Consider the following 24,071-nt stretch of genomic DNA (forward strand, 5'->3'; position numbering starts at 1 on the left):
AAATGTTTACCACCACTTACAGAAATATGACTTTCCATTTATGAATTTTTATCTGTAACTCATCATTCAGTGTTTTTAATTATTAAACACACCCTGTTCCTGGGAAAATGTATAGAAAGCATGGCTGCAAGATTTTTTTTGTTCTAAGATGTTTTCTACTGTTAGGATTTTAAGTACTGTGTACCATTCATTGCTTCATAGCAGTACTGCATCAATAACAGAGTACTGTCCTCCCTGAACACCTTGAGGGCTGTTTCTTGCAGTTGATAAATGATTAAAGAAATACTTGGCCCTTTTTCTATTTGATAAGGAACAGGGTTCTCATCACGTAAATCCCACTGGACCTGAAATAACTTGGTAAAATGAATGGACAGCTGTGTCTTAAAGAGATTTCCAAGCTTTCTAAGGCACCAAAGCAGCAATCATAAAGCATTTGCTTGACTTTCCCTGTTTAGTATTTATGGACCCTTGTGAGCATTTGTATTAATCAGGATTCTGTAGAGAAACAACCAGTAGACCAATAGGGGTGCGTGGGTGCGTGCGTATTTATAAACAGAAATTTAGCATAAGGAATTGGTTTGCATGATTATGGAGGCTGACAGGTCCCTGGATCTGCAGTGAATAGGTCAGGAGAGCCAGGTATGGTTCCAGCATGTTTGAGATCTAGAGAGAGCTAGGGTTTCAGTTCCAGACCTAAGGGCAGGCAAAAACTGATGTAGTTCAATACTGTCAGACAGGAGTTCTCTCTCACCAAGGACAGGGTCAGCCCTTTTAGCCTTCAGCTGGTCAGATGAAGCTCACCACATTATGGAAGGCAGTTTTCTATGTTGGACTATTGATTCCATTGTTATATCTCATCCAAAACATCCTCTCAACACCCCAAATAATGTTTGCCTGAATAACAGGGTACCTGTAACTCAGTCCAGTTGACATTGCCCACTCAAATTGGCACATGATATTAACCATCACAGCACTCTGTTGATTAGCCCACTTCTTTTGTTTGTTTTTGAGACAGGCTGTTATTAAGTTGCCCAGGCTGCCTCAAACTCATGGACTTAAGCCATCCTTCCACCTCAGCCTTTTGAGTTTCTGGTACTGTATACATCTGTAGCCACCACATCTAGCTCAGCCCACATTCTTTTTTTTTTTAAATCTTCCTCTTTTTTTTTAATATATTTATTTTTTAGTTATTGGCGGACACAACATCTTTGTTTGTATGTGGTGCTGAGGATCGAACCCGGGCCGCACGCATGCCAGGCGAGCGCTCTACCGCTTGAGCCACATCCCCAGCCCCCAGCCCACATTCTTTGAACACTAAAATTTGCCTTCAGACATTTCCAGCTTCAATGCAAGTGAAGGAGCAAGTAAATTATTCTACTTCATATTGGGCTTTGCAATAAAGACCTAGTTTTATAATTTTAACTTTTTATGTTAATTTTTACTTATCAAAATTTTAGTTGATGCTATCCATGATGTTTATACCATTGACAATTTGTTAGAAAGTAGATCATCAATAAAAATCAAAAACAACAAATTATTATATTTTAGAACTTTGTAATGTGATCTAATTAATAACAGTAAAAGACTAAGGAAGTAAAACCTGATGGGCATGGAGTTGGCTGGTGTTCATCTATACAAATATGAAGATGTGGGGCTGGGGATATAGCTCAGTTGGTAGAGTGCTTGACTTGTATGCACAGGCCCTGGGCTTGATGCCTAGCACCACAAAACAAAAAACAAACAAACAAACAAAAAATGGGCAAATATGAAGATGTGTTTTTAGATTCTGATGTAAGCTCTGATTTTGGAATTCTCTTTATGTATAGTTTTACTTCAGGTCTTGTTTCTGCATGAACACAAAAACCTCAATGGTCAGTCTGTTTAAGATCCCAAATGTGGGATTTTTAATCCCAGCATATTAATTTTTCCTACCCATTATCCAGTCATTATAAGAGCAAGACTTATTCATTTTTTCAAAACCTAAATATTACAGGTATATATCACAAAAAGTAATTAGTTCCCTATGATTTCTCTTCCCACGGGTAACCCATTGTTTGATATATATTCTCTACAGATTTCTTCTTTTGCTTGAACTCATATATAAGTAATAATTTTTGTTAATATTATTGCCTTTTGGCAATAGCATATTAGTAACACCACTTGATGAGAAATATTTGACAGTATCAGTTACGAGAAGGAAGGAAATGAGGATATTGATTGCCTTTTAACAGCTATAGGGGAAGTTTTATTCTAGAGTTGTTAGAATTTACTCCATAATTTTAACAAGATCAGCAAACACATGAGTTCTGTCAAGACACCTGTCAGGACACCTCCCAGTATTATTCTTAAGAATAATGAAAGATAGGCTGGGGTTGTAGCTCAGTGGTGGAGTGCTTGCCTTGCACATGTGAGGCATTGGGTTCAATCCTCAGCACCACATAAAAATAAATAAAATAAAGGTATTGTGTCCATTTATGACTAAAAAAAAAAAATTTAAAGAATAACGAAAGAGCAGGAAATTATAGTGTAGGAGGTCAATCAGCTTATGAATTCCCCATAAATCAGGAAACAAGTGGGAAATTTTTAAGTTATTTTAAATTTGGGACTCAATATCTGTCATTTTGGTCAATGAAGTGTTGTATTGTTCCTGAATTTTATGTGTGTACCTTATCTGAAAACACCCCATGTAAGGTTGGTGTGTATTCTTCCTTAAATATTTTAAATGTTTCTTTTAAAAACAGAAGTAATAATACTAATAATAATATTACTATTATTTCTTGTTAATTTTCCCCAAAATTTCCAAGAGCTGTTTACTAGTGAGAGTGGAGCCTGGCCAACTGTCCTCTTAAGCTTTTAACCAGCGAGTTAATTATTCTAACAGAACAGGGATTGCTCTTGGGTGATAGGCTCTTTATTTATCCCCACATGGGTGTTGATGGTATACTCCATTCTTTCTTCTCTTTCCCTGTCATATATGAATTATGCTGTATGTTCAAGTGTACATTTTATGACTTCTAGAGGTTTCTTCAAGGAAACAGTTGACACAGCCAGTAATGATCAGTAGGAAAGCAGGATTTGTTGAAGTGTTTGATGCTGCATAAAGCATCATAAGTGTAACTGCAGCCTGGGAGTACTGACCAGAAACAGCATTGTCATCAGCATGCCATAACCCCAGGGGCTCAGGAGGACAGGCATTGGCCTCCACTGGAAGTAATCTCCATGGTGGTGATGTTAGGACATATTTCCACCCAGACCTTGCCCCTGCTAAGTGGGAAATGTATGCACGTCCAGACATCCTGTCCATGTACACAGAACCTCCCCATTTCTAAGCTCAAGGAGAAACTGAAGTAGAGGTAGGCCACCACCAGACATTGCAAGGGAGGGGTTACTTGCCATGGACGAATTTGTTGCTTTGGGTCTAATTGGTTTATTCTGTATATTTAAAAGACTTTGTAAGCCCGCCTCAGTGCTTATTCCTGAATTTTGATTATTACACATGTTTTTAGCCTGTGAACAGATCATACATGGCACATTTGTAATCATAAGCTGCCTCTGCCACTAAACATGTGTATCAGTCATTTACTCTCATAGAACTGGTATATATGAACTTACACCAAAATCAGATGTTAGCAATACAAAAAAAATTGCTTTTAAAATAATAAAATGTATTTTAAATTCCAGTGAAGACCAATTTTTGATTTAGCTGGTCACCTTTGCTGCTGGATCTTCCTCTTTTCCCACATGTGTAGTTAACTGAGAATATGCTGCCAAATTCATTTTATTAGCAGATAAGAGCGGTGTCTGTTATATTTTTATAGTATTTAGTCTTTTTAAGGTGTATTATTCCTTTAATTGACGTCTGATCTTCAAAACATTTCTAGAAGCTGGACTGGTGGTGCATGCCTATAATCCCAGCAACTAGGAAGGCTGAGGCAGGAGGGATCATGAATTCAAAGCCAGCCTCAGCAAAAGCAAGGTGCTGAACAACTAACTCAGTGAGACCCTGTCTCTAAATAAAATACAAAATTAGGCTGGCTATGTGGCTCAGTGGTCAAGTGCCCCTGAGATCAATCCCCAGTACAAAAAATAAACAAAAAACATTTGTAGAGGGACTTTTTTACTATATCATCTATGGTTATTTTTTTGTTGTTTTCCTTAGTTCAAGCCACAATTAGAATTTTATTCATGGGGTTGGGTTCATAGCTCAGTGGTAGAGTGTGTGCCTAGCCATGAAGCCTTGGGTCAATCCTAGAACCAAAGGGGAAAAAAAGAAAGAAATTCAGAAATTATGTTTTTACATTTTACCGATACCAAAAACATTGATTTTTCTGAAAATTTTTAAATTATTTTTTTAGGTGGATACAATATCTGTATTTTATTTTTATGTGGTGCTGAGGATGGAACTCAATGCCTCATCATGCTAGGCAAGCGCTCTACATTATCTCATTTTCTTCAGACAACTTTTATCTTCAACCCCTTTTTGCAGAATAGGAAACTGGGTAAGAGAGGTTCAGTTGGCTAAAGCCATACAACTGTTAGAGGATGGAGCCAGGATACAAATCCAGAAGCATGATGCCACCAAAGAACCTGACAAAAGCTAATATGTGAAACTTAGAATTATTAGTTCTGTTTGTTTCTCTCCCTCCCCTCCCCCTCCCTATTTCTATCTCTATCTCATTCACTTTTACTGTATTATATTCAAAATTACTTTCTGATGACTTTGAGTTTAAAATGACCTTAATGTGACTATGTAACAACAAATCCCACCTCTATATATAATTATAATGCACCAATTAAAAAATATGGGGGAAGACTGGGGTTTTGGCTCAGTGGTAGAGTGCTTGCCTCACATATGGGAGGCACTGGATTCGATTCTCAGCACCACATATTGACAACTAAAACAAATATTTTTAAAAATAAATAAATAATTTTTAGGGGCTGGGGCTGGGGCTCAGTGGCAGAGCGCTTGCCTCGAACATGTGAGGCCCTGAGTTCGATCCTCAGAACTACATAAAAATAAATAAACAAAACAAAGATAAATAAATAGATAGATAGATAGATAGATAGATAAATATTTTTTTTAAATGGGGGGAAATTACCTTAATGTAAGCATCTCTTTATGCCTGTCTCAGACAATTTGGTCCCATCTCTGTCATGGTAATGGGCTTTCAGAAAAGGAAGGCATCTGGTTTGCTGTCCTGAGTACTCAAATTTTCAAAGGTAATTTGTCTCCCCTGGATGATAATTAGTGTATGATAGCTGGGTGCAGTGTCACACACCTGTAATCCCAGTAGTTTGGGAGGCTGAGGCAGGAGGATCGCAAGTTCAAGGCCAGTTTCAGCAATTCAGCAAGACTCTGTCTCAAAATAAAATTTAAAAAAATAAAATTGACCAGGGATGTGGCTCAGTGTTTAAGCACCCCTGAGTTTAATCCCTGGTACCAAAAAAAAAAAAAAAAACAGAAAAAGATGAAGGGTATACCAAAAATTAGAAAATGGAGACCTAGAAACAACAGGATAAACAGGCCAGTCCTTGATTTCATCTCAGCGCTAAGGCTGGGCCACAGGGTCAGTGTGTGGTCTTGTGTGGAAGATTTGAATAGCAGAGGAAGAGCACAGGAGCAACCACTACCACAGTTTTAAGTGCTTTCCGTTAGGTTCTCAGAACACTATTAAACATCATTCTCCTTCTTACAAGTGAAGAAATTGGGAGGTTGAGGAAATGGAGATTAATTTACTTATCCAGAGTCACATAGTTGCTAACTGGAGAGCAACAATTTGAGCCCTTGTGTTGAGTTCCAGAGTGCTTTTCCTGTACTAGATAGTTGCTAATAGGCTAGATTATTATTTGCCTTGCTGTATACTTGATTATTTATCAAGTAATTATAGGTTATTCTGTTTTGTAATTTAAATTAGTTCAAATAGAGACATGGGTTTTCATTTTCTCAGAGTATTTCAGCTTGAATATCTGCTGTGCCTTCTTGAGGCAGGTACTACAGTGAAAAAGAACCAAAACAAAGTATTTGCCCTCAGAGTTTGCAGTTTATTTTGACTATACAAGACCACACATGAAGGCATAAGAACAGCAACAGAAACTTATAAAAGAGCAAACTAACAAAAGACACAGTAGAGGCATGCCTTAAAACGGATCATAGGAAAAATTTCTGTGACCTAATTTGTCTTTTTACTTCTGTCCTTTATCTTTCACCAACGATCTTTGGTTTATTTGGAATTTTGAAAAATTGGAAACATAAAACCATTGGTAGAAAATAACAGTTTTAAATTTTAAAAATGCTTATATTTACTAATTTGCATGATTTTCATCTAAGCTACAGAAAATTGTTCAGACGAATTTTAGTGTTGAACCTTTACAGTTCCTCTGATGGTTGACAGAGACCTAGGTCTCTGAAAGAGGTTTGGTTTTTGTTTGTTTTCAGAAGTTGTATTTTATTTACATAGAAAAAAAGTGGCTTTGGACTAAATAATATTACATTAGCCTAAACACCCCCGCCAAGGGGCGGGTGGCAGGTCTGTTTATCCACGGCCTCCTTTCCGTCATCCCAACAGTCATTAACTTCCGATTTGGAACGGTAGTCTTGACTTACTCCATTTCAAACCTCTGGACTCTAAATATATTTGCTCCTCCAAAATCGAGCTTCTCTCTTGAGTTGGAGTCTCTCCTGCTTGTTTCCCCTTGCACTGGCTTTTTCTTTTGCGCTCTGCATCTCAGGCAGTGGCAGCACTCTTCATGAGGCTGAACTAGAAATCCTTACCCCTGTATTTAGTTACAGTATCTGTGGATTGTGCCTCCTTAGTATCTTTGAATTGTTCACTTTCTTGTAAATTTGTCATCTTTCTAAAAAAACAGACACTTGAGTGCAGGGGTGAGGGGAGGGGTCTGGGGCAGGGTCGCTCTCATTTCCCAGGCAGTCCTCCATCGTACAATCTTCCTGTCCCAGCCCCTGAGTAGTTGGGATCACAGGCCTGCACCACCACACCTGGCTTGAATGTTTCTTTAATTGATGTTGATTGGATTACCAGAGCATTTCATCATATGGAGTAAATGATATGAAGTGGAACAGATTGACAGGTTTTATTGAGACTTTTATAGATGTTCATATTTATTGTAAAAGAAAGATGTGCATGTTTATTGTTATAATGAAAATTAGAATCAGAAAAACCCAGAGATTTGGGAGTAGTTTTTCTTAATTTTTATATCAAATCTAAATGCCCAGCCCTCTTCCCCTTTCTTGGAAGAAGTAAAAGTTATTTTTGGAAATCTGATTTCCTGAATAACCAGAGTCAGGAATCCCAGCAACTCTCACTATTAAAGGATATGCTTGCACATGTAAAGCATGTCCTGTTTACCTAAGGGTTATCTAGTAAGTTCAGGAACATCAGTAAGCTTTGACCCAAGTCCAGCCTTCCTTGAATGTCTGTCTGCATGTGCACCCACTCCCTACTCAGCCTGACCCCTTTTAAAATGGGAGTTAAACACAAATTTAGTAAAGGTATTTTTCCTGAGAAAGTATTACATTGCCAATATTGCCATATTTAATGTTCAGAATTTCAGATTGCTGTCATCCTAGAGAGCACTTTTTTTTTTCCCTACAAAAACTGTTTCAGGGGCTGGGTTGTGGCTCAGTGGTACCAGCACTTGCCTAGCATGTATGAGGCCCTGGGTTCAATCCTCAGCATCATATAAATATAAATAAATAAAGGTATTGTGTCCATCTACAACTAAAAAAAAATATTTTAAAAAATGTTTCAGGAGAACTTTTGATATTATGCTCACCCAGAGTTATTTAAGCTTTTTTTTTTTTTTAATCCCAAATTGACCTTTTCAGTGAACATGAACCATTTGTTCTTGCTTTATTCCTGCAGAGGTGTCATTTTAACTTTTTCTTTGATGAATAGTTTTGTGTTCCATTTCAGCCTTTTAGTTATATTGTTTCATATCTTCCTAAAAGGCAATTTGGACCAGGTTTATGTTAAATTACTAGTTTTGTTATGTCCACCTTCCCTCAGCCTCTCCTTCTTGGCACTGTAAGCAGAAGAAAAAGGAATGCTGAAGTATCTCAGGAAGTGTCTATAGGGGAAGGAAAGTAGATACACAGAAAGAAAATAAATACGTATTGTCTGTTCTGTGTATTCATTCTTAGGATTGTCTTAAGAGAGAAAAGGGGAAAACATTGAGGGTGGGCGCTTTATCTCTATTTCCTGCCTGGGGATGAGGTTTTAAGTGCTGTTTCAATGCCACCTCCACTGCCTTGCAAACTTGGGGAGCACCCAGCACCAAAAAATGTCAGGTGTTTTTCAGGTTTGTCTTAAGGAACAAAGGCCAAGAGGAGAATGCCCGAGCCCCCCAGATGTTTCTCTCTCTCTCTCTGTAAAAGAGTGATTATTAGATGATAATAATTGTCCATATTAAGATTATGAATAGAGAGATGAGAAAGTTAACCTCAGTTCCAGATGGTGTTTTTGTTTTTAATACTTAGGGTGACATTTCAAGCATTTGAATTTTTATTTTTATTGTAGTATTGGCCTTCATAAAGTACACAGATCTTAGGTCTAAAATTCCATGAGCAGATACATGGTCATCTGCCTAACCCCCAGATCACAGTGTAGAACATCTCCAGTGACCCCAATGCAGCCTGCCTTGTGCCTACTTCTGGGGTTTTTTGTTTTTTGGGTTTTTTTAAAACATTTTTAAAAATACTTTATTGATTGATTGATTGATTGATTGGATTTTATTTATTTATACATGGTTCTGAGAATCAAACCCAGTGCCTCACACATGCTAGGCAAGCGCTCTACCACTGAGCCACAACCCCAGCCCTGTTATTGTGCTTTAATAGTTTTGCCCATTCTTGAACTTCATATAAATGGAATCATACAGTACATGTAATCATCTTTTGGGTCTCTCTTCTTTTACTAATCATGTCTTTGAGATCCATCTGGGTGTTTGGGTAGAATAATAATTCATCTTCATTGCCGTCTAATATCTCATTGCTTGAATATATTATAGTTTATCTATTCTGCTGGTGGGCATTTGAGTTGTTTCCTGATTTGACTGTTATTAAGAATACTGCTGTGACATTCTTACACATGTATTTTGGTTGGCAATTCTGTTGGGTATATGTAACCAGAAATAGAATTGCTGGATCCTAAAGTAGGCCAATGTTTAGGTTCAGCAGATATTGGCATTTTTATAAAATACCAATCTATAATCCCTCTAGTATCTATAAGTATTTTTTAACAGATGATGATGGAAAAACTGGAAGTCCACATGCAGAAGTATGTACCCCTATCTCACACCATGAACAAAACATTAATTCAAAATGGATCAAAGGCTTAAATGTAAGACCTAAAATTATAAAGCTCTTAGAAGAAAATAGTGTAAATCTACATGACTGTGGACCAGGCAGTGGTGTTTTAGTTTTATCACCCAAAAGAACAAACAACCCAAGAAAAGATATTTCAGTTGGACTTTATCAAAATGTAAGCTTTCAACCAGGCATGGTTGTGCACACCTGTAATCCCAGTGACTCTGGAGGCTAAGGCAGAAGGGCTGCAAGTTCCATGTCAGCGTGGGCAATTTAGTAAGAGACCTTGTCTCAAAAATAAAAAGGGCTGAAGGTATAGATTAGTGATGAAGCACCCTTGTGTTCAATCCCTGTACTGCAAAAAAAAAAAAAAAAAAAAAAAAAAATCAAAGTAAAGCTTTTGTGCTTCAAAGGATACCCATTAAGCAAGTGAAGAGACAGCTTAAGAATAGGGGGAATTTTGTAAATCGTATATCTCATAAGGGGGCCCTGAGCAACTTAGTGAGACCCTGTCACAAAATAAAAAGGTCTGGAAATGTAGCTTAACGATAAATTGTCCCTGGGTTAAATCCCCCCAGAATAATAAAAATAAACTCATAATATTAACAATAACAACAATAATAAAAGAATGAGGAGGAAAACAGTAGAGTAATGGGAGGGAATTTATCTACAATAATTTGTAATGTTCCAATTTTAAGAGAACAGAATTAAAATTCCAAAAATGAATGCAAAAAATTTATAAGGAGAGGGCCCACTGGAGAGAGGCCCCAGAGCTGGAATGTGGCTCAGTGGTACTGCCCTTGCATGTGCAAGGCTCTGGGTTCCATTTCCAGCACCAAAAGTGAAAAAACAAAACAACAACAACAAAAAAAAAAAAACAAGAGATAACCTATTTATGGTATTGTCTTTTAAGTATACTGTTGACCGATTAGTGCATGCTTTTTCTTGTATTTTCTCACGTGAAACTTTGAATTGTAAATATATCATATTGTCCCACATTTATATTTTCTAGAATAAATATAGTAATTGGATCTAAGGGAAATATAAACACACCCAAATCAGGTGTGGGGAGGCCCGAGAGAGGCTTGAAGCTGGAGGATCACAACTTCAAGGCCAGATTGGGCAATTTAGACCCTATCTCAAAATAAAAAGGGTTGGGGAAGTGCCTTAGTGGCTCAGTGGTTAAGTCCCTATGGGTTCAATTGCTGGTACCAAAAAAAAAAAAAAAAAAAAAAAAAAGTAAAGATTTATGTTGAGAAGCACTCTGACCTCTTATTATTGTCTTCTTTCTCAGACAAAGGTAAAACCCTTTTAAGTGATAGCAATTGTTTTTAGCAGTGCTGTATTTCTTGAAGTCTGTAATTAGCCAGACTTGCAGAACTCTGCAGTAAGAAGACCTTAGAACTGCCAGGTTCAGTGATGCTCTCCTGTAATCCCAGCAGCTCTGGAGGCTGAGGCAGGAGGATTGCAAGTTCAAAGCCAGCCTCAAAAACTTAATGAGGCCCTAAGTAATTTTAAAAGACCCTGTCTTGAAATAAAGTATTAAAAAGAGCTGGGGATGTGGCTCAGTGGTAAAGCACCCCTGGGTTCAATCCCTGGTACCAAAAAAAGAAAACCTTAAAACTCAGGGGCAGGGGCTGGGGACATGGCTCAAGTGGTAGTACGCTCGCCTAGCATGCATGAGGCACTGGGTTCGATTCTCAACACTACATAAAAATAAAATAAAGATATTGTGTCTACCTAAAACTAAAAAATAAATATTTTTTAAAAATTAAAAAAAAACAACTCAGAGGCAGATTAGACTTCAGTAGTCATTAGCCTACCTGCATTAGTATTAACTGGTGTTTTATATGGTATTTAATTCAAAATGGGATGACTGCGTTATCTGTTAAAGTTCAGTATCATTTCAAGAATAAAGAACAACTAGCCAGGCCCTCTGGCACACACATACAACCCCTGGCACTCAGGAGGCTGAGGCAGGTAGATCACAAGTGTAATGTGGACTGGGCAACTTGCTAATACCCTCTCTCAAAACAAAAAATAAAAAGACTGGGGATTTAGCTCAATGATAGAGCACCCTGGGTTCAATCCCCAGTACCACACATACACAAAAAAGTAAAGGTAACATGTACATACCACAGCCTGCTGATTTGCCTGCATTTATTTGACTACATTATTTTCCTGTTAGTCTCTTTGAAATTATTAAGTTGAACCATAAGAAATTGACAATTTTGGGTAGGTGTATATGGTGGCACATGCCTGTAGTCCCAGCTACTCAAGAAGCTGAGGCAGGAGGATCATAGGTTTAAGGTCAGCGTCAGCAATTTAGCGAGACACTTGTCTCCAAATTAAAAGGGTTGAGGATGTAGATTAGTGGTAGAGGAACCCTAGGTTCAATTCTTAGTACCCACCCTCCACACACACCCATACAAATTGCCTTTTTTTTTTTTAAGCTCAAAACCAGTTAACTGTTGAAAGTGTGATGGTTTAGTCTAATAGTTTGAAGGATAATCTGACACTTCATTTCTGTGATTCACTCTATCATTTTTATTATTTCCATCAAATATTAGTAGAATTCCTTTTCTAGATAGTCTTGACTCTTCTAGTCTTTATCCCTCTGCTCATCACTGATTATTAGTTTTGCTGTTCAAGATGAATTTATTGGAAAAACTGCTTTTCCTTTGTCTTGCATCTCCTTTACCCATTCACCCTCAGCACATGCATTTGCCCATAAATGCTAGTTACAAAGTAAATTATGGATATTATTACCCAGTAAAGCATTAAGCTTTAAAATTTGAAACATGGATAATTTCTTTGTGTGGTATGGGGGAAGAAGCATTGGACTAGAGTCAAAAGACCTAAATCTCAGGGCTGGGATTGTGGCTCAGTGGTAGAGCACTTGCCTGGCCACCGGTGAAGTACTGGGTTTGATCCTCAGCACCACATAAAAATAAAACAAAGGTATTGTGTCCATCTACAACTAAAAATAAATAAATAAATAAAAACTTGATCTGCCATTTGATGAATAAAAAGCCTTGGAGAAAGTAATTTGACATCTGAGCCTGTTTCTTCATTTATAAAATATAAATAGTACATTCTTTTGCCACCTACCTAAGCAGTTAGGATCAAATGAAACTGAACTGTTAACTAGTAATTACAGCAATTCTTATGTTCCTTATTTGGAATAACTAGAATAGGAGATAGTTCTTTTTACTGTGTACTTTATAGCTTCCAAAATGAAGGTTGATAATCTCAACTCTGATTTCCATCAACACATAAGTGAATAAGTAAAATTGTGGTATACCTTACCATGAAATACTACTCAGCAGCATAAGGATTTAGAGGTTGGAGATTTTAAGTACCTGTTCTCAGTATTTTTAGGTTTGTATATGAATATTATATTAAAAATGTTTTCTTATGAGAGAATAGATGACAATGGATGAGATTCCTATCTCCTTCTGTTTAAATCTTCTTTAGATTAATAAAGCAATCAGCGAAAAAGTCAAGGTCTAAATCTTTTTTTGGGGGGGGGCAGGGATTGGTGGCGGGGATCAGGGATTGAACTTTGGGCACTCGGCCACTGAGCCATATCCCCAGCCTTATTTTGTATTTTATTTAGAGACAGGGTCTCACTGAGTTGCTTAGCACCTCTCTGTTGCCAAGGCCGGCTTTGAACTTGAGATTGTCCTGTCTCACCCTCCCAAGCCGTTGGGATTACAGGCGTGAGCCACCACGCCTGGCCTAAATCTCTCTAACAATTATTTTCTTGATAATTTGTCTTCATTTTTGTGGAATGAAAAAAAAATCTTAATTGAGGTTAGTCTATTTGTAATAAGAAAAATGTACTAGATACAGGGGAAAAAAATCAAATGTATATTCATGTGTGTCACTCAATTCATATTATTCACATATGATAATAAAACTCACCAATTTTAAGTAACTGCACAGTTTTGACAAATATATACATTCTTGTAACCATGCCACAGCTAAGGTATAAAATATCCTACTTTTAAGGATACTTTTTTTTAGCCATCTGTACATCATTATCCTCAGAAGTCCCCCGTGCCCCTTTGCTGTCGGTCCCCTTCCCATTTCCTGGCAAACAGTAATCTGTTTTTCTGCCACTGTGATCGTGACTTTTTAAGAATTTCATATAAATGGATTTGTATATGACATTGTCTTTTATGTCTGGTTATTTCACTTCACGTGTTTTTGAGATCCGTCAGCATTATTGTGTGTATCAATTGTCCTTATTTATTTATTTATTTATTTTCTCTCATCGTGTTTCCTGTACCATTTTGAACATACAGAGCATAATTGTAATAACATTTTAACATCCTGCTAATACTGTCATTTCTGATCTTTTCTGTTGACATAAGGTCACATTTCCTGTTTCTTTGAATGCCTGCAATTTTATTTTGTTGTGCTAGGAGAGTGTTCTACCACTGAGCCACAATCTCAGCCCCTGCAATCAATTTTCTTTTATGTGTTGGACATAGTAAATTTTATACTGTTGTGTGCTGTATTTTATTGTATTCCTTTAGGTAATTTTGGACTTTTTTTCTTGGATCCTTTCAAGACTTGCTTTTAAGTATTGTTAGAGTGGGTCAAGACCAATTTTTAGTCCAGGGCTAATTTAGTTCCATTTCTAAGGTGATGCTCTTCTGAGGACCCTGTTATATGTGTTGTAAGATTCTCCCATTTTGAAGGGTATAAATAAAAAAAAAATAAAAAAGCTCTGTGTGAGTGCTGTTTTCTGGTGGCCCTTTCTTTCCCCATCATCTGATAGTTTCTCTCTCTCTCTCTCTCTCTCTCTCTCTCTCTCTCTCTCTCTCTCTCTCTCTCTTTAATATTTTGTTTAGTTGTAGATGGACACAATACCTTTGTTTATTTATTTTTATGTGGTGCTGCAGGTTGAACCCAATGCCTCTCATGTGCTAGGCAAGCGCTCTACCACTGAGCTATAATGCCAGCCCTGATAGTTTTCTTCTTGTGTATGCCTATCAATCAGTACCCTTCCCAGGACTCAAGGAGTCTGCCCCCTGGTAGATCCCCATGTGCACTCTGCACATTCCTCCTCCTGTACACCCAAGATAGTCTAGCCACCTTGGCCTCCCCAATTCTAGTCACAACTGACAACTCTCCACTCCAAACCCAACTGTCCTCAATGACAAAACTGGGTTCCCCTTCTCTGTGCATCAATCTAGTACCTGCCTCCAGGAAGCACAGAGCAACCTGAAGGTTTAGCTTGGTTTCCCTTCTCCCGGGCAGCATAGTCCTGCACTCCCTGTGTTGAGTGTCTAAAAACCACTGTGCTGTATTTTTTGTCCAATCTTCTGCTGTTTACAATAGGTGAATTTGATCCCTAGGATGCTGTAATGACAGGAAGTGGGAGTCTCCTATGAAAGTAGAGTAAAGCATGTATTGATAGTGCCTCAGAGAAAATAGGGTACTTGGATCATCAGTTGTCAACTTACTTAAATCTGACACACTTTAGTGTCTGCTCTTTGTAAGACATAGGACCTAACCTAAGTGTTGTTCCTTGGTGTTCATGGTAACTAGTCTAATCAAAGGTTGACTGTTTTTCTCTGATGAACTTGTACATAAGGAATATTAATTCTGGGTTATTTTTGGCCAACTTATCTAGCATAGCTTTGCATGAATGATGAATATGTTAATATTCTCTCTCTCTCTTTTTTTTTGTTTTTTTTTTTGGTGATGGAGAACCCATGGCCTTATACATGCTGTGCAAATGCTCCACCACTGTGCCGCATCCCCAGCTCCATCAGTATCCTACTTCTTTTTTTTTAATATTTTATTAGTTATTAATGGACCTTTATTTACTTATTTGTTTATATGTGGTGCTGAGAATTGAACCCAGTGCCTCATGCATTCAAGGCAAGCGCTCTACCACTGAGCTACAACCCCAGCCCCATCAGTATCCTACTTCTAAGGACACTTTGTTTTAACCATCTGTACGTTTGATTGCTTGATTATGCTTCGATATATGTGAGAAAATTACTGCAAACTTTTTTTATTCACAATTATTTATGGTTGAAAAGACCATTAAACATTTTTTAACCCTTTGCAAACTAATTTTTTTGATTTATTAAAAACAGGACAATTATTTGAACATCTGTTCATAGATGGGCCAACCATAGTGTCAACACTTGGCCAGATATTTAGTCAGTTAAAGAATTATTAAAGAAATGCGTTTTGATCTATTTGTATTTTAGGAAGATGAGTAAAATCAGATTTAAAATATGATTTTACTTTATGACATATAGACTGTTGCTGTCTGATTAGAGTTTTTAAACAATGTGAAATGAAATGGTTAAGAGAAAAATTTGAGGTCTAAGTGACTTTACCTGTGGACTTATGTGTAAAATGATTTAAACATAATTAGTTGGAATGAGTATTGAAATTGGAAGTTCTAGATTCTAGTGTCAGCTGTGCCTTTTACTGCTACTGGGTGATGTGGGCAAGTTACCTGAGACTCTTGTAACTTCTAAAATGAAGATAATAAATATCCTACTTACTGTCAAAGATATGTGGAGTGCTGAATTGCAGAAATTCTTTGGGGATGCTAACATGTCATGGAAACTTTTGACATTAAACTTTATTTTTCCATGTTATGTAAAAACTACTATCAACAGCAAGAATGATAGATTGCAAAGTGAGGCATATTTATTACATTTCACATAGTTTATCATGCAAAAAAATGATGTTGAAATGGAAGAAAGAAGCATAGGCCTATTTAGATAGAATGGCGATAGGAAGAGACTGCTGTCTTTTTTTCCTACTCCTTTTTCTTAGCATCATTTTGTTTTCTCTCCCACAATTTTCCAGGCAAAGAATGTGTGCAGCAGTTAGCCGAGAACACTAGGTATTTCAGGAGACGACTGAAGGAGATGGGCTTCATCATCTATGGAAATGAAGATTCTCCAGTGGTGCCTTTGATGCTCTACATGCCAGCCAAAATTGGGTATGTTTTATTGCAGGTCACTCAGCGGTCCTTCATTAGACCTAAGGCACCTGTGATAAAAGACTAGGGCTTATAGTTAGAAAAATTATCTTTTCTCCACTGTGTCCATTTGTTAGTTAGGCCATAGTTGACATAGTGGATCTAAATTGCAAGATGTGTAAACTTATTATCATTTCATTAAACAAATATCCAAGTTTAATGCTGTCTTCCAGGTGCTTAGGATGGATGTGTGAACAAAACACAAAACATCTCTGTCCTTGTGGAGCTTACGTTCTAGTGGGGCAACAGTCAGACAAATGTAGTAATTAGAAGATATTACACTATGTGTGCTCAAAGGTATTACGTGTATCGAAAAAAGAATAATGCAGGCTACATATGGGGATTGAGAGGACCTGTAGGTGTGCAGAAATAGAATTAAATAGGGGACAGGTAAAGCCTCCGTGGGAAGGAAAGATGAAATCTGAGCAAAGAGGAACAGTCTGTACAGAGGCCACATGCAGGGACATGCTTAGTCGGTTGAAGAATAGCCAAGTGGTCACTGGAGCTGGAGGACAGTGCCCAAGGGGGAGCAGTGGGCCATGAGGTCAGAAAGGTCGAGTGGAGCATGTTATTGGATATTTACCAGGTGTGCTGATTACCCCAGCTGCTTTGGTTTGTGTGAGATGTACATAATGGAAGCCCTCACTCAACCTGGGACAGCTTTCTTTGTATTTGAGAAGTCCAGATGTATAATGAAATTAGAAGACATTTGAAAAGCAAATGAACAATAATTACATTGAATAATTATATCGAACAGTTGTATGCAAAATTACACTGGAGCTGTAGAATAAAGGAGTGATCTGCTTAGTATAGATTCCATAAAAAAGGTACCTTGTTTTGATGTGTTTTTCTTTTTGATGGGGGATTGTTTTTTGTTTGTTTTAATTATTTTTTCTTTTTTAGTTGTAGATGGACATAATAGCTTTTATTTTATTTATTTTTATGTGATGCCAGGAATCAAACCCAGTGCCTCACGAATGCTAGGCAAACACTCTACCACTGAGCCACAACCCCGGGTCGGAGAGTGGGGTTGTTTTTTGAGGCAGGGTTTTGCTGTGTTGTCCAGGTTGGTCTTGAACTCCTGGTCTCAAGTAATCCTCCTACCTCAGCCTCCCAAGCACTGAAGGTATATCTTTTTGAATGGGTGAGTTTTGATCCAGATTTTTAGTATAAAATTAGAATAAGGATCATTTCTCCCATTTGCTTAAATTCATTAAGGGAGCAAATATTTATATTTATCTTTGAATCCCCAGTATCCACCTCAGTCTCCAACACTCAGAAGGCACTCAGTAAAAGTTTATAGAAGTGAATATAAGAGAGAAAAATTAATTGGGGAGCCTAGAAGAATGATGATCCCAAAGACTATGAGAGAGAAGTTGGGAAGAGATGCTTACTAAGGGGAAAAAAAAGAGTGCAGATTTCAATACAGAATTAGAGGGAGTTAGCATTATGTCCTACAAAGAGAGTGTTGGGGAATCTTCTCCCAGTGGAATTATCACAGGTATACTTGAGCTATCAGATCTGAAGGACTCAATCTAGAACGCTTTGTTTAGAGAGGACTGTGCCTCATCTGTCTATACAGATGAAACTGAAGAGGGTGGAGGAGAACTGAGGTGATGTGCTGGACAGTTAGGGAGCATGATCAACATATACGGGGAGCTCGGGCTCATCTGACCTGGGAGCATGGAGAAAGCTGTGCAGGTGTTAGAGAGTAGGAAAAGACTGGCACTGATGTATTGCCATTGTATGTGCAGGATATTTTTCTCAAACAAGTATTGTGAAGAAATTAATGGAAAAGTAAAATAGAAATAAGGTAGGTCAATGAGGGAAAAATAGAACAGCATAATTTAATAAGCAAAATTAAGTGAAAATTAGGATATGTTATTTAGTCAAGATTCAGATGTAGAGTAAGGCCATAGGACAGCTGACTTGGAGTGAGAGGTAGTGTGAGCAATTAGCCAAAGCCACTGGCCAGCTAGCTACCTGACAGAAACTAGAGGCCGCTTGCCGATTGGTCACTCTGCCAGCAGATCTGTGTCATGTTATAGCCAGTTCTCTCTATCTCCATAACCTTAAGACTATTGAAACTGCCAAGCTTAACATTTTTTTATTTGTTTTAATTAGTTATACATAGTACCAGAATGCTACTTTCCATTTCTTTTAAGACTGTAATTAAAATCTCTTTAGGCAAACCCTATTAGAACTGGTCTCTGCCAATTATATTCTTTTACCTTGTGAAGGAAATCATACAGAAGACCACCACCTTAGGATTGAGTAAACGAGTTGTAAATTGTCAGTTTTAACTTTAGAAGAAGTTAGAGGAAGTGATGTCTACGTCACTAGAGTTTAAATCATTCCAGACAGCAAGACCCTTGCTTTATACTGTTCTTCATTTCTTTTCCTCATTTTCCCCTTTGTAGCGCCTTTGGACGAGAGATGCTAAAGCGAAACATTGGTGTAGTTGTGGTAGGATTTCCTGCTACCCCAATTATTGAGTCCAGAGCCAGATTTTGCCTGTCAGCAGCTCATACCAAAGAAATACTTGATACGGTAAGTGGACACTGTCATCTTGGTATAAACATGCCTTATACTAAAAGAACCCATGTATCACATACATGACACCAATTATTTGTTGATCCGAATGTTCTCTGAGTACCTAAGACAGCAGTGGTGCCCAATGCTACTTAAAACTGCCATTTACAAAAGAACTACCAAGTGTGTAGCATCACACCAGACCCAGTGTCAACCAAACTCTGGAGAATTTTCCAGATTCATCATACCATTCTGTCTCTATGGACTCCACAGTTGTGCAGTTCCCTTTCCATCCTGTCTCTGTTCCAAGCTTTCTGGTTGTTGTCATGTATGTAGAATTTTCTATCTTAAGCTTTTTCTCCTCCTTGATTGGCTGAGTGCAACTCATTCTGTATATTTCCACTTAAAGGAAACTTGCTCAGGTCTTTTCCTCTTGATAAATAAGACTTTTATTTTTGTGTTGCTGGGGATCAAACCCAGGGCCTCATGCAAGATGGGCGAGGCAAATCCCCTACCACTGAGCTAGATTCCAGCCTTCCCATACATAAATCCGAAAGTGCATGCAAGGCAAGCACTCTACTGAACTATATCCTCAGGCCTTATTTATTTATTTTTATGTGATGCTGAGGATTGAATCCAGGACTTCATGTGCTAGGCAAGCGCTCTATCATTGAGTTACAATCCCAGCCCTCAGTCCTTAAATTGTACAGTTTTGTTTTCTGAACTGAGGGTATAGCTTAGTGGTAGAACACATGCTTAATATGCACAAGCCCTGGCTTCTATCCCCACCCCCCACCCCCCTGCCACCAAAAAGGTATGCTTTGTGGAAGTTCATAAAACTTTAGAATGTGACATCTGCAAAAAAAATATATAGAAATATATATATATAATTGTTGGAAATATTAATTCGGGGCTGGGGTTGTAGCTCAGAGGTAGAGCACTTGCCTAGCATGCATGAGGCACTGGGTTTGATCCTCAGCATCACGTAAAAATAAAAAAATAAAGGTATTGTGTCCATCCACCACTAAAAAATAAAAGTTAAAAAAAAGAAATATTTATTAATTGGTTTGAGATCTGATAATAATCCCAAAGAGTTTTTATATTTTTTTTTGTAAGGGCGCGGGCATTACCAGGATTGAACTCAGAGGCACTCAACTACTGAGCCTCATTCCCAGCCATATTTTGTATTTTATATAGAGATAGTGTCTCACTGAGTTGCTTAGTGCCTCGCTCTTGCTGAGGCTGGCTCTGAACTTAATCCTCCTGCCTCAGCCTCCAGAGCTGCTGGGATTACAGGCATGCGCCATCATGCCCGGCAAGAGTTTTTATACTTTTAGAAGTTTATTATAATAATTTGATTGACATTTTGTATTTCTAAACAGAAGACTTTTTACTTCCTATTTCTACACAGCAGAATTTCTACAATTAAGAGTTTATTCTGCCAGGTACGGTGGCTCACACCTGTAATCCCAGCACCTCAGGAGGCTGAGACAGGAAGATAGCAAGTTCAAAGCCAGTCTCAACATCTTAGCAAAGCTCTAAATAATTCAGGGAGACCTTGTCTCTAAATAGAATATTAAAAAAAAAAAAAAAAGAATTGGACTGGGATGTGGCTCAGTGGTTGAGGGCCACTGAGGCCCCCTCCCCCCCAAAAAAAGAATTTATTCTACTGGGTGTAGTGGTCCATGCCTGTAATTCCAATGACTTGGGAGGCTGAGGTAGGAGGATTGCTTGGGCCTAGCTGGGGCAACATACTGAGAGACCTTGTCTCAGAAGGAATCTTATAATCTAGATCTACTTGGACTACTGTGGGTTTGTTTGGATGGTTTCTGTTCCTGATCTTTTTCTTTTTTACATTAAGGAAGAAAAATTCTTCTGAAGTCAGAGTTTATAAATACCCTTTTCCCTTGTGCTATTAGTAAATCCTATGAATTTTTGTTTTAAATTAATAAATCCTATGTCAGAGGTCAAGGGTTCAGTGGTTAATGGTTTCTCCCAATTGAAATTTAAGCTTAAATTGCTTCCCTGTGAGTTTCAATTAAATCTCTTCTCAGAGGTACCACTGTCCTGATAACATATTGAAGCCCAGCTCTTATTTGCTTTTTATATTTTTCACATTTTTTTCTTCTGCTGAGATACATAAGGAATGTTATTGATGTCCTTTTTCTCTCTCAAAATACTGATTTTTAAAAATTAAGTTTGAGAACAGATTAATGTGTCTTCTTACTAATAATCAGCTCTGAAATATAAGGTATACATTGTCATACAAAATTGTAGCAACAAGATTAAGCAGGTTTACGCAGTGTCACAGAATTTGGGAAGTCACAGTCAGCCAGTGTATTTCCTTTCCTACCGAGCATATCCTAGCCGTTACATGTATACACATATAACCTTTATCCTGCATACCAGCTATTCACAAGTCATATTTCTGGTCAGCCTGAGGCCTTGTTCAAAAGCAGCTCTTCCCATAGCTGTGTGTGGTCTGGTTTGAGTGAATGCACTGGACACACCAACCTTACCATCATTGTTTTGGGCCCAGTAAACCATCAAGCATGCCTGCGTCCTGCTGTCCCTGACTGACGTCTGCCTCATCTGCTGTGTCTTAGGCTTTAAAGGAGATAGATGAAGTTGGGGACCTGCTGCAGCTGAAGTATTCCCGCCACCGGCTGGTGCCTCTACTGGACAGGCCCTTTGATGAGACCACATATGAGGAGACAGAAGACTGAGCCTTTGTGGTGCTCCCTAGAAGAACTCTCTCACCAAGGACAGTGTGGCCTTTCTGAGCCAGTTCCAGGAACCACACTTCTGTGGCCATGTCATGTGAAAGACATTTCCTCAACTACTGAAGGTGGCCACCTCCGCTCTAAGTGGCATTTTGTAAATAGTAAAAACAAAAAACTGCTTCACATCCTTTCTTTGCTAAAAACCACCTTAAAAAAAAGTGATTCACTTTGTCCATTAAAAACATGTTTTATTTTATAGCTCTTCTACTTGTGAAGTCATGCTGGCTCTTGCCTGTCTGGCTAACCACCCAGGCTTTGCCCTCTCTAGCACTTTGCAGGCTTGGGTCCAGCAAGGCTTGCTGCTGGCCCTGGCTCTCCAGCCAAGAGACTCCCCCGGCCCTCCTCCCCCTGGGAGCAAGTGCCTTCCACATTTTCCCCTCCAGGTCTTTGAGGCTGCCCACCTTGAAATCCTTATTTAACTGGTCAAGTAATCAACCAAAGTCATAACTTTATTCATAAGTTTAGCCTTTTAAGTAAAACAGTAAACGATGATAGTGCCAACTATGTAACTGGTGGGGGGCTCCCAAGACCTTGATCTTATTCCATTTTTTGTTCTGGTTACCAGTCTGAGGGTGTGTCCAAATTCTAAGTGCTTTTTCGTGCTTTCAAACTCTAACCCTGATATCTCCCACCTCTTACTGAAAACACACATCATTTTGGAGGCCCAATCCCTGCCTAGTCAGGCCTGTCTGATGAAGGTGACGCACTCCTCCTCACTGATCACCATGTTGTGAATGAGGCTGCTCCGTGGTGAGGGCTCTGCTGGCAGGTGGTGTGGCAAGAGTTGGTACCTGCAGGATGGTTGTGGTTGGGTTTCTGCCTCCTTTCTACTTTTCAAAATCATGACAGCCTCTGACTGGACCTGGGACCAGATTAGGATTTAAACTGATAGAGGAAAATGTTGGTCAATCCTTGCTCAGAAATCATTTATCATGTTTCTATTTCAGGATTAAAGTTATTAATTTAACCCTTTTAGAAGCTGACCCACTTAAAATTACTCTTTTGAATTCTAGTTCTTTTATCCTTGATGTCCTCAAACAATTTTAACCTGGCTTATGGAGCTAGATTTTCCCTGTGCTTCCATTGTATAGAATTTTCTTTTTTCTGAGAAATTCTAATAGGAAATCAGATCTATTATATTTCTGAGAAATTCTAATAGGAATCTGATCTATTTCCTAAACTGGAATATCCCTTATTTTGACTGTTTTCATACTGTAACCAGGTAAGGGAACTTCTTTCAGAAAGCTTTATACTGCTTGACCAAAGAACAAACCTGAGAATCACCATTTTAAAGTTTTTAATTTTTCTTCAACCAAAGCTCAAGTGAAGAGAACGTTTGGCTTTATTGTACCCAAAATCAGTTTGTCTTTTAGTAGCCATCAAGTATTATAGGGGAAGGATTGGGAACAGAATGAAAAAACAGTGGATGAAAGTTGTTTTGCAGATCTGATTTTGAAATTGCTCCTTTTATTAGTAAAGATTCCCAGTCCACATCCTGTGTCTCCCCATCAGCTGTGGCATGTTGTGCAGATGCACGTGGTGGAAGATATCAGCAACATCGTTGTTTGTGCAGTTTTGTTTTCATGTCCCAAGTGTAAGTTATCTTTGGTCATTCAGCGTCTGAGAGCTTTAAGCCCTTGAGATATTCCAAAGTTTTATATCACTTTTTTTAGAAAACAGACAAGGGTGAATAAAAGAACTAAGGAGAGATGCAGGGAATATATTTAGCATGTCCAAGTTAAAGTAAAAGAAAGACTACGGTGACTAAAATAACTAGCCTGTAAAATTAAGTACATTGCTAACCTTTGCTGCGCATCTAATTCCCCACTGTAGAATTGGTCTGCAATACCAGATAGCTTTTGCACTGCAGTTACTAATTAAAGATGTAGGTGTAGGGTTTGCAGAAGTCACAAACTTTAATCAATGAACTTATCTGCTAGTCTTTCTTTTTATTTTTTCTTGCACAAAGTTACTGCAAATTAAAATGTCAGTATGGGCATTTAAAATGATAAACACACATGTCACTTTGTTGATGAGAAGTTGTTTCAGGATAAATGTAATTAAGAGTTTATTTTGAAGAGACAAAATTCCTGTGATCTATGCAGGATCTTTGTACTTTGTAGAGGAGAAAATGTTATATGTATATTGCATGTGGCTGATTGTCTCTACTTAATTGTAATATAAATTTGGGGCGTCCAGTTATATCCTACAAATCATTAATTATCCAACTTCTTGGGGAAGTACAAGGGTATATAAATACAGTCATACTCATTGAGAATGATCACAAATCTGGGATAAGCAAATATTGTTTATTACAATTTGACATGGCCTGATGCAAGAATCTGGTGGGATTGAAACCGGCCATGGTAGCACATGTCTATAATCCAAGCTACTTGGGAGGCTGAGG

At 38.1% G+C, this 24,071-nt stretch overlaps 1 protein-coding gene across 1 annotated transcript in view; it reads left to right on the forward strand.

Moving 5' to 3' along the window:
- Sptlc2 (serine palmitoyltransferase long chain base subunit 2) overlaps positions 1-24,071 on the forward strand; it is a 108,088-nt gene extending 84,017 nt beyond the window's left edge. Inside the window, exons 10-12 of the mRNA XM_077799993.1 lie at positions 16,175-16,310; positions 18,770-18,899; positions 21,488-24,071. Of these exons, the coding sequence (XP_077656119.1) occupies positions 16,175-16,310; positions 18,770-18,899; positions 21,488-21,607 (386 nt within the window). The 3' untranslated portion in view covers positions 21,608-24,071. The remainder of the gene's footprint in view (positions 1-16,174; positions 16,311-18,769; positions 18,900-21,487) is intronic.

The sequence above is a fragment of the Urocitellus parryii genome, chromosome 6, assembly GCF_045843805.1.
Source record: "Urocitellus parryii isolate mUroPar1 chromosome 6, mUroPar1.hap1, whole genome shotgun sequence".
Taxonomy (NCBI): Eukaryota; Metazoa; Chordata; class Mammalia; order Rodentia; family Sciuridae; genus Urocitellus; species Urocitellus parryii.